The following is a 12,340-nucleotide window of genomic DNA, read 5'->3' as shown; positions in this document are numbered from 1 at the left end:
ATCTCAAGCCCCCTCAAGGGAATCCCTTCGAGCTTGCCACTTCGCATGATCCACCATTCTTTTGGCCTGCTTTAGGGTGGCTTCAGCATCGGCCTTGTATTGGGTCGCATTAGCTTGAGCCTTAATATTGGTCGTGGCCGCCTCAGACCTGGCCACCTCGAGCTCTTTGGTTAAGTTGGCTAAATGGGATTGAAGCTCCTCGACCTTCATTGCCTGAAATAAGGCATTTTCCCTTGCAGCTTGAAGCTGAGACTCGGCCAACTCCAGCTCTACTTGGATGGCCTCCTTTTGTGCAGCCAAAATGTCCATGCACCCCTTGAACTCTTGAGCCTCGACACGTACTTTAGGTATCGTATTTCTTAGTGAGGCCTTGAACCTCAACATTGCGATCCTCTCGGATTCAAAAAAAGTCCTTATGATGCAATACCGAAGCCTACAACAAAGGAAGAAAACGTTAGAACTATCTACAATTCAAAGTTATAAAGAGATAATGGAATGACCATCGAGCTTACCTTATTCAGAGCATGTTGGGCCTCATTGAACAAGCAAGTAACTTCCACTTCATCCATCTTGGCTTGGTCCTCTTTAGTGACCGAGCATCAGAGATAGCTAGCCACCCCGACGGGGATAGAGAAAACCTGAGAATCCTCCGGGACCGAGATGATAAGTGGCCGCTTGCGTCCGGGATCGACATTAGGGGCCGGGAATTAGTTGGTTAGGTTAAAGCTCGAGAAAGCCTCGCTCGAGCTCTTCCTCGGTACATCCAAGTCATCCAGACCAGAGAAATCTTGTACCTCAGCAAAATAACCACGGAAAGTATCTTCCTCTCTGTGGGCTCCTTCCCCGTGACAAGTCTCTGCAGCCTGAGCATCACGTATCATCGAATCAGAAACTGGAGGGAACGAGGGGGAGGCCCCAATCTCTATTTACCCAAGTGGGTATTTCGAGGCATCGCCTCCATTTTGGGGAGTCTCGAACTCTGTTTGTGCACTAGCATCGACTGCCTCCTTGGTAGCCTTCCCACTTTGAGGTGAAACATATTCGACTTTTTATAGCTCGGGCTCATCAAGTCGGGGCAAAGCGGTTTCAGCTCACACTGGCCCAGTGGTTCCTTGAATCTCGGTGCCAGCTCGCACATGAGTCACCAGCCTGGAGTCTTCTTCTTCTTCATCTTCATATTCGGCCTCATCCCTTAGCCGTTGGACAGACTACAAAGTTACACGGATGACGTTCCCCTTAGGCTTACGGGGCCTCCTAGCGGGTCTTTTCTTTTCCGGGCCTGGAGAGATCAGAGCCTCTTTTCTTTTCTTCTCTTTGCCCTGCTTCGGGGCAGATGATGAAAGAAGTGCCTCTTCTTCAGCAGAGGGGGGGCTCATTGCTACACCCTTCCCAAGGCCTACAAAAAGAAAAAGATGAGCAAGTCCAATACAAAGCCTGAATGGAAACCGTTCTAAGGAAAGAAGGTTACCATGGTTACGGGCCTCCCATTGACCTTTTGATAACTCCATCCAAGCATGCTCGGAGTAAAACTTTTGCGACACTAAGCCCTCGACCCATTGCCTCAGGTCGGGGATCACTTCCGACACGATAGCCGCAACTACAACATAAAAAACTTAGATGAGGAAAGAAGATGAGAAGTAAAATGGCAGAGATAGATATTCAAAGGCAAAGCAATACTTGCGATTCATGTTCCATTTTTCAGGAAACGGCATGTCCTCGGCATGGATCAAGTCCGAGGTCTTTATTCGGACAAATCGGCCCGTCCAACCTCGATCTCTGGTCTCATCTATGCTCGAGAATAGGGTTTTGGTGGCTCGGCGGTAAAGCTTGATCAAGCATCCACGATAAAGCCGGGGGCTATAGAGACGCATAAGGTGATCGAGGATAAAAGGATGACCCTCGATCTTGCTTACAAAAAATCGAAGGAGGACACGATCCTCCAGAATGAAGGATGGATTTGGCCAAGAGTGACATCGTACCTCTTGCAAAAGGTGACGATGATAGGGTCTAAGGAGCGCATCGTGAAGGGGTAAGTATTGACACTTAGATACCCCTCCACATGAGTGGTGATAGATTCTTCGGGGGTAGGAACTACTACATTTTTGCCTACCCAATTGCACTCCTCTTTCTCATTTTTGAAGAGATCGTCGGTAATAGTACATATGTACCTCGACATCGGTTCACATCAACCCGGTGTCGAAGGTGTATTCTCCACCTTAAAATCGGCAGCAGCGGGGCACTTGGTCAGAATGAAGTCCTTTAGGAGAGGCTCCGCTACGACTCTGACGCCGACATGAAGAAGTGGTTTCCTTGTGTGTGATGGTTTTTGAAGTCTTGGCCATTTTTGCAAATGGTGAAGAATGAAACGGAGGAGGAACGTTTGATATTTTACGATGAAACAAGTGAAGAAATTCAGAGATCTGAAAACACAAAACTCTGAGGAAGGCAAAGGATTTTGGAGAAGAAGATTTGTAAGTGAAGTTTGAAAAATGAAGAAAGATATACTTATACGTTTAAGATGTCGGTTCAAGTCCGGTAGTGGTCGACCGTCGACAGGCTCGCATTAAATGCCTGGGAAACTGTATCGACGAGACGTTTTGGTCACCTCTGCCACTTGCATCACGATGCTTACGTCATGGTGAACCGAGGGGAAGTTCAAAGATTCAATTCGTTTCTTGTCATTATACTCCAAAAATGAGGGGACTATCTGTATACGGTCAAAATCGGGCTTTTCTAATTTTTTATGGCTAACCGAAACCGAGGTGGCAGACCAAGGCTCGGCCTCGCATTGTATCGAATCATGGTACGGAGATGGATTGCTAAGCTCGTGAATCAATAACCGATCAAGATCGAGACCAGCCGTTATCGAAACAGAAGCGAGAAAGAGATCGACCGAGATCGAAGGAAGCCTGCTAAGTCGAATAACAGAAAGCCGAGATATCCATGATTGGGTAAGGATCGTGGCGAAAATCTTGGCACGTATCGAGTCAGGACCGGTTATTTAGCCAATCTTGGGATTTCCTTCCGTATTTAAAATTGTACCATAAGTATAATTCCTCTACTATATGAAGGGGGTTCTAATCATTTTGTAATCATCATATTTATGCACAACAAAGCAATACATTACATTTTCTCTCTCAAGTTCTATTGTTCAGTTCATACTTTTCAATAGCATACTCAGTTGGTTCGAGGCCGATCTAGCTCGAGGGCCATAATCGCTCATTATATTAGTTCTCTTTATTTTATAGTTAATTTCTGACATTAATTCTCATATTTCTCAATTTGTGCTAAGTGAAATCACACATCCTGAAAATCAATTATAAGTTTAATTGTTATCCAATTTTAAGAGTAAACATATAAAATTGGATCAAAATCCTGAAGATATTCGCAGACGATCGAAATAACTCTTATAAAATGAAGATTACTTGAGCTCGCATAAGTCTAATCTTTCTCAAATAGATTTTACATACACACACTACTTCTAAAAAAAATCTGTTGCTCAACATATCAGATATTTATAATTTGCTAGTCAATCTGGGATAATCATACTGTCATCATCAAACTCATCTCATAGCTCATTGCGCTATTCAGGGTTGTAGTGAAATGAATAGGGTAATGAAAATAATTGGAGGTCTCAAATTCGAGTCCTAAGAATAAGAAAATCTTCATAGGAATATTTTCTCTTTCAATGGGCCTTACACGACGCGAATTCAAACAAATAATTAACTTAAATAGCTGCTCACTTAACCGTTTAATTAAAAATAATCGGTGAATGCATAATGCATGTATAATGTAAGTATAATATGTATATAATCATGTATAATCAGCGTATACTTTATGTATACCGACTAAAAAATAAATGATGATTCTGATAAGTTATTTGAGTAAGACAAAAGAAAGACTCCAATACAGATAGCAGACACTGAGTGGGAAAAAATGAGGAATTTTCATAAATCACTATTGTTTAGTGGATATTAACTTCCTATAGCTACCATATATATAATTACTTCCTATAGCTACTATTTAGTTATTTTCACGACTGTATTCGCTGTATTTGCGCTGCTGTATTCATGAATATAGTAGCGAAATTCGCCTAAAAAATAGAGGAGTCTAGCTGTGTGACTGTATTCACTGTATTCGTGCTACTGTCTTCATTAATACAATAGCGAAATTCGCCTAAAAATAGAGGAATCCAGTTGTTTAATAGCGGAAAGAGGATCAATTAGCTTATATCACTCCTAATTCAACTCAACAAAATTAATTCTACATAAATTTCGCTGCTACTGTGTTGTATTTCACGTATTCACGCTATTGTATTTTTAAATACAGTGAGATAATCCGCCTAAAAAATAGGGATTATAGCTGTTTAATTTTGTATTTCATATATTCGCGCGATTGTATTTATAAATACAGTGAGGTAATCCACATGTATACATTGTATTCAATTCACCGTATTGAATTCGACAGTATTCAAACAACAAAAAATCAGAAAACACAATGATATTTGGCTGTATTAAAAAAATATAGACCTTCGGAATACATAAATACATGGGAAAAAATAATATATTTATACAAAATACAATATATTTGAGTGTATTTGTATAGAATACAATGTATTTGTATCATTGTATGTGACTAAATAGCAAAGAAGAGAATGGTGGGCATAATACCAACCGAATCGAGAAAACTGACCGAACCAATAACTTCGATTTATTCGTATCGATTTTTCTATTTATTCGATCGGTTTGCAATTTATATATTTAAAAAGTTCGGTGTTCGGTTCGGTTATCAATTTTGAGGATTCGGTATACTGATAGTGAGTAATTTTTTAGTGGTGTGCAGTCCAAGACTCCAAGCATATCAGATAGTTTTAACCAACATAGGAAGTGTTGTCAGTTGCAACAAAGCGAAAGAGGCAAGAGCTTCAGGAATATATAACTAATAATGCATTTATGACAAAAGCTCATCAAACAGCATTACAATATTATATCAAAACTAATTTTAAAGAAGAGACATAGCCTGCACAATTTTCGATACCAAAAGTATTATATATTAACGAAGATAATGTAATTCCTCACGGTATATTGTCGATTAACCTATCAATATGCAAATAGAGACCTCCATTTCAAAAAAAAAAAAAAAATGCAAACAGAAACAAAATAGAAATTAAAGTACCTTATTCAGACATGAAGTTTTTTTATTCAAACGTGATAATTAAGGTTCCTTATCTAGGGGTGAGAATAATACTCTTTTCTTTTATGTTTTTTGAAAGTAGAATGATTTTTCTTACATAAAGATTCTTTTCTTTTTCGTGTATTTGATCGAATTTCTTATTTTATTTGTGTTTTTCTACTAGCAAGAAATCTATTTTCATTGTTTAGTTACTATTTTTTCCATGGCTTGAAATTGAGATTGAACTAATACCGAACTGAACATGAATAAACCGAATTAAACTAAAATGATTACGATATGGTTTTGATTATTAAAATCACAAATCGAAAATCAAATAACTCGAACCAAACTTCTACAAAATCGAACTGGCCGACGTTCATCCCTAAGTTCGCCGGTGATGGCATTTGCCAGCCGAGTAAAATACTGTATACATTATAGTAAAATTAAAAATAGAGACGAACAAAAACCCGGTCCTCAAATCTTCTCCGGCGTAGCCATGGCCAGATTTGTTCGCCTAAGAGTATGAGCCAATGGCGAAGGATTACACGGACGATTCTGACACTGACGGCAATTCTGACGACGACCACGATGATGCCGCCGACGATTCAGCTAATTTGAGGGAGAAGAGAGAGGATTGAGAATCTTACAAATAGAGAGAGGGGGAGAGAGAGAGAGACTATAATTGGCATATTTCATGCCTCAATGATCGGTATAAATAAATACTTATTTTGCTATAAAATAAAATAAAAAAGCTATAAATAATAATATTTTGAAATTATTTCGATTTATCAAATAGGGTGTAATAATTTGCTATAGGAGGTAAATTTTGAAAAAGCTCCTTGCAATAATAAATAGATAAGTTCGTTTTCTTGTTGTAAGTTTATTATGTAATCACTATTTCGCAAAACACTTTCCATGCAATTATTATCTTACAATATAATTACTTTAGCTAATTAATTGATGCATGTGTTGGTGAACAGTCAATGCTACAAGTCAGGTAGCACAAGAGCATCAAGTTCTGCTGCTAGTCAACTAACTTGAAGGCCAAGATTTAGTTGTTTAATTTAATTATTTTTGGGAGAAATAAAAGATTCCTTTTGGTACAATGTTTATTTAATTGAATTCTTCTTCAATAGCCTTTAGAAAGCTTACATTGAAATCTTCCATAATTTAGCATTTTTTTCTCTACATATATCTTTCATATTCGTTGACATTTTATCAAGTCTTTGTTGTATATTACTACTCCTATCATTTATCAACATAATAAGGTTTAGCTTAAAGATTGTTTCATTAATTATTTGTATCTTTCGTTAGCATCTACTGTTGGGTGTGCGAACAACGTCTCATATTGATAGCTGAAAAGATTGGGACCTTACATATAAGGTGTAGGGATCTATTAATAGGGTGAGTCTCTTGGGGAATCGCGTGGGTTTGGCCCAAAGCGGACAATATCACACCATGTAAAGAGTATCTTTGGGCTGTTTTAGTCCAACAACTGATATTAGAGCCCAGCTTCGGCAGAACGAGTATGGAGATAGCAAAGTGATGGTGCAAGACGGTACGCATACAAGAAGAAGCTAGTTGCGGGCTTCGATGCCATAATACTCTAACAATGTGGGTGACACATAGTGAATCGTGAAAAGAGAATCGTAGTAGTGAACCACATAAAACTTAGTTCGACGGAGAGATTGTTGGCTGTGCGAACAAAGTCTAACATTGGTAGTTGAAAAGATTGGGAGCCTACATATAAAATGTAGGAATCTATTAATAAGGTGGGGATCTTTTGGGAAAAATTATGCAAGCTTTATCCAAAATGAACAATATCACACCATGTTAAAACTATATTCAGGTTGTTTTAATCCAACAGCTGCAGTTGGTGACATGAAAATATTTTATTATAAGACAAACGACGGAAATGGAATGCGCAAGAGTTAAATGTATTTTGTTTTGGACATTATATTTTGATTATACTGAATATTTGACATATGCACTAATATATTAGATGGCTAATTAATTCTCAGAAACATAGCAGAATGTTCCGATTTATGCTCAATTAAAATTTTCATATGTAAGAGAGTCAACAATGTGGGAAAAAGAGCCTGCAATCTCGAGTTCCAAATTAATAGTGTCAAATATTCAAAGATTCCATTTTAAAAAATCCCTTTATTTATTTATTTATTTTTAGGTCGAAATGGAAATACTTTTATTCAATCAAATAAGCATATCATGTTTCTTTATAATTTAAAAAGAAAAAGTTAAAGGATTATTTTGGAGAAAGACCGTTACTTTTGGCTTTTCATTGTTCGATTTATGTTGATTTTATCGCACAATATCTTTTATAAAATCTTTTTAGTTTTTAGTAAGGAAAAGTCAGAAATTTCTTAGCAGCCGCGGGCATCACTCTTTGACTGAGTGACCAATAAGTCATGCATTAAAAACTCTTACTTTTCTTACCTAAGTGGCTTGTCTTTCTATAACCACTCAGCAAGAAAGTTGGAAAAATAATATTATATAGCTACAATGAAAATAACAGTCGCGAGATATATATATATATATATATATATATATATATATATATTATATATATTTATTTATTTATTTATTTTTATATATTATATATAAAAAATATATTATGAACTTATAAGTTTTTCATTTGATTACTTGTACTTGATAAAATGAATGCCAATAAACATTTCTAACCATTGAATATATTAGTTTGGACGGCGAGCTAAAATAATCTTTGCCCAAGAAAGTTTTTATAAGGAGCCATTTTATGAAGAAAAAAAAAGTATTGATATACTACGAACCAAATCAATAATAACATGACATAATACGTAGTTTAAATATATTTTTAGCATTAAATTAAGATTATTTAATATGCTTTCACTTTAATTTATTACTTAATCATGATAAAAATTATGTGATTTTGTATAAATATGGAGTATGAATTTTTTTTTCTATTATATATACCTCTAAACACTTTCTAGGATTCCCCTTTTCTTCCCTCTCCCTCTCCTTTTTGTTTGCTATTACAGATTTGACTTTTTGTGTGTGATATCTACCTTTTTTTTGACAATTGCTTTCTGGGGTTCTTGAATTGGGTCCCAATTTAATTAAAGTCATCGTCCTAAATATGTATGTATAAACTTTCTTGGCTAAAGCTTTTTTCAAGATTTCAAATTTGGATTTAAGGGTAGGGGCCAGAATATCATAATTGTTTGATGTGAATACAAGATTGGAGATGCCCCCAACCCCACGTTTGGGTGGTTAGTGACTAATTATTTTTTTCAACTGTGGCTTGCATGTGCAATGAAGAACTATTGTTATCCTTTATCATTAAGAATGGATTAGCTTATCAAAAGCTTTAACCTTTTGAGAGCAATCACTTTATAAGAATACCATAAATTCTACTTTTGGATAGTCCTATCCCCATTAGGGGTATTTGAGCAGTCCGATACATAAAATACCTCGCGTTAATACAGGATCGGAAAAAAGGCCGTACTTTAAAATGTATGATACAGACAATTTATCTTAATACAAATATTAGTGGTTGTTTTCACGTTTCGAATCTCTGACCTATTATAGGTATAACAAAAAAAGAAAGAAAATAGAGTGAGCAAATCTTATAGTAGATAAATTATTTTGTAAATGGAATTTGTTTTTCAAGATAGCTAGGTAAAATCTAGTAATTTGGAACCAAAAGAATAGCAAGAAATTCCAACCTACAACCATGCTTCCTTAATATTTATCCACACTTTGTGTGTAAGTGAAGATTCATCTTCAAAGGGAAATGGCATCTTCCTTTGTCATTTCATCTTTAGTTAATTTCTATAACATTCTACCTAATTTGTTTGTCATCATTGAATATAATCAAGTGTTTGGTGTGAATCTCTTGAGCTGTTTTGATGATAACTTGTAAACACTTAAATTCTTTTAGGTTACCAAACAACTTTAAACATCAGTTCATCTATAAATTAGTATAGCAAAAAAGAAAGTACTCTTACTCTTTAAATACAGAAGCTAGTAAACTTTATATTCTTAATGGCTGAAACCTAATTAATACCTCTTTTATTGTTCAATCAATAACCTAGTATTGGAATTCAAGAATTATATACATTATTGATGTCAACATCAACTATTAAAACGAATAGCAAAATACAAAATTTTTAGTTTTTAAGTGGTTCGAGTCATAGCTATTCTTTCTGAAAGTCTACCCAAAGATTCATAATAAATGTGAAAAAAATGTGGAAAAAGGTTACCTAATGCCTAGGCTACCTAAAGATTCATAAATGTGAAATACTCTGCATATCTCCCTTCTACTCTACTACTTTTTTTTCCTTCTCATTTTTTCCCGTTGTATTGTGAAAAGAAATAAAAAGGTAGCTAATTGGAATTTAATGCACTGATATTGTAAATTTTTATAATATGCATTAATTTTTAATCTAGTTAGAATTGTAAGTAATTTACTATCATATGTTAAACTACATTGATAAATGATAATGTAAAAATTTATTACACTTTCGATCATTTCGATCAATGTACTAACTTAGTCATTTAACAAATAAAATACTAGTCAATTAATCATAGTTCCCAGAACTGTAGGTATGCAACTACTGAATTAGGATGGACCAATATAAAAATCACATCACACTAGTCATAGAGTCTTGGACGGTGGTCTGTTGCCACCTTAGAACCCCCACCCCACCCCCACCCCCCTCCACATAAAAAAAATAACCCATTCCACACTGTTAAGTTTACACCACAAATCATAACCAATAAAAAATATATGAAAATAAATAGTCAATAGATTTGAACCTATACCAAAAGTTTAGAAGATCTATGGCATCCAGCTGTAGGGTTCGAAGAAGGGTCATATGCCAAGGGTGTGATATAGACGACCTATTAATACACTTACTAACTGCTTTATGGTTCGAACTGATAATCTATAAGTCATACGGAAATAACTTTTCCATTACTTTAGGAATCCTATAAAACACTTTAAATTATTTACTTGCCAACTATAGTTTTCTTATTGAAGGCAAAGAGACAACATTCACCACCTACGTACCTCAAAAGTCAGACTTTTTCTCCTCGTTTTCTTTAACAAAAAAATAAAAAGAGTTATTTAAACCTTAAGATACAACCCCTAAACACTTATAAATATGTTCACGCTTTCATTTGATGTACTCTTTTTCTCATACTTTTACCCTTTTCTCATAGGAACTTCAACTTATGTTCCTTCAAATTTTTTTGACATTTTTCTCTTTACCTTCCATAACATGCTCATGTGCATTCAAGATCCAAACATAACCATTTGTCCCTCTTTTGTCTTAAGAGAAAAAAAAACTATCTCATGGATCTGTTGAGACTAAAATACATTGAATCTATTTCACACATGAAAAGTCCTCCAACTTCTGCTTCAATCTTTGGTTCACCTTTACATTCTTCTTCTCATCATACTGGCTTTCCTATTATAGCAGTTGCTATTATTGGTATTTTGGCAACTGGTATTTTACTAGTTAGCTACTACATTTTTGTGATTAAATGTTGCTTGAATTGGCACCGGATTGATCTTCTAAGGCGATTTTCGTTCTCTAGAAATCGACGTGTTGAAGACCCTTTAATGGTTTACACACCAGGGTTGGAAAATCGAGGACTAGACGAATCAGTAATTCGATCAATTCCTGTCTTTAATTACAAGAAAAGGGAAGAAAAAGATGGTGCATTAGGTGAAAATGCAACAACTAGTTGTGAATGTGCTGTTTGTTTGAATGAGTTTCAAGAAAATGAGAAGCTAAGGATTATACCAAGTTGTGCACATATTTTCCACATTGATTGTATTGATGTTTGGCTTCAAAACAATGCAAATTGTCCACTTTGCAGAAATAGCATCTCTTCAACTGTTACAAATTTGTTCCCTTTGGATCCAATTATTGCTCCAAGTTCCACTCCTCAAGATCCAAATCTTGAAAATTTCAGAGATGAAAATTATGTTGTTATAGAAATATCAAACATTAGTCCAATTCCTACAAATCCATCATTAGTTAGAAATCAAGAAAGGGTGAATTCAAGAAGAAAAGGTAAGAAATTTAGCCATGTTACAAGTATGGGAGATGAATGCATTAACATTAGAAAGAAAGATGATGAATTTACAATTCAGCCTATAAGGAGATCTTTTTCAATGGATTCAGCGACGGATCGACAACTTTACGTAGCAATTCAAGAGATTATACAGCAACAAAGGCAAGTAATTGATTTTAGTTCCTCAGAAGGAAGCAGTAGTAGAGTTAAAAGATCATTTTTTTCATTTGGACATGGAAAAGGATCTAAAAATGCAGTTTTACCTATTCATTTAGAGTCATAATGAGGGTGAAAAAAATCAAACACCCCTTTTAGTTGGTTTTTTTATTGTAATTTTTTATGTATTTTGTTGGTGTAGAGATAGTGGAAAGTTAGTTGTGGATATTAAAGTAGTTTTACTGCAAGTTGAACTTTCTTGTTCAGTAGATTTGTTTGATTTTTGGATTATTCATGTAGTATAAGATTACAAAGGCAGGACCACTTATGCAATGACTCATTGTTATGATTATAGGCATCATCACTTATAACCACCAATCTTCTTTTTTTGCCTTTTCTCATCTTTGGTTTAACTAATAGGTGTGACCTATAAATTGTCAAAGCAGTCACTAATTATTGTATTAGGATAAATTATTTATATCACATCCTATGAGTTACGGTTCTTTCTCGGGCTATACATGAATGCGGATATTTTACAATTTATGAGTTTCTCGGGCTATACATGAATGCGGATATTTTACAATTTATGAGTTACGGTACTTTCTCGGGCTATACATGAATGCGGATATTTTATGCACCACCCTCACCTTTGGTTTGAAGTTTTTCCCATGACAGCATTTGTCACTATCCTATACGTTTGATTCATTTATGCTCTAGTCATTTGTAAATTGTCTATATTTATTCTTAGAGAAAAAGGTCCATAGTAATCTTTAACTTTTAAATCTAATATAAAATTATCTTCAAGCTGGAGCTCCATAAATATATCACTTCCCACAATATTAGGAAATAGGAGTAATTTACAAGAATGAAACTGAACAAGGACAGTACCCTTAAGTTGTTTCTTTTTCTTTTTCATTTGGGGTTGGAGGTG

At 35.2% G+C, this 12,340-nt stretch overlaps 1 protein-coding gene across 1 annotated transcript; it reads left to right on the top strand.

The window, feature by feature from the left end:
* The first annotated feature begins 10,354 nt into the window (after positions 1–10,354).
* Positions 10,355–11,783, top strand: LOC104247186 (RING-H2 finger protein ATL16). The gene has a single exon (XM_009803144.2). It carries the CDS (start codon positions 10,526–10,528, stop codon positions 11,534–11,536), a length of 1,011 nt encoding a protein of 336 aa, XP_009801446.1. The 5' UTR covers positions 10,355–10,525; the 3' UTR covers positions 11,537–11,783.
* The last annotated feature ends 557 nt before the right edge of the window (positions 11,784–12,340 follow it).

The sequence above is a fragment of the Nicotiana sylvestris genome, chromosome 1 (assembly GCF_000393655.2).
Source record: "Nicotiana sylvestris chromosome 1, ASM39365v2, whole genome shotgun sequence".
NCBI lineage: Eukaryota > Viridiplantae > Streptophyta > Magnoliopsida > Solanales > Solanaceae > Nicotiana > Nicotiana sylvestris.
Note: the sequence above shows the minus strand (reverse complement) of the source record. Positions and strands in the feature narration are given on the sequence as shown.

Excerpts from the sequence above, each read along its gene's own strand:
- LOC104247186 (XM_009803144.2), top strand. The coding sequence starts at position 10,526 with ATGGATCTGTTGAGACTAAAATACATTGAATCTATTTCACACATGAAA.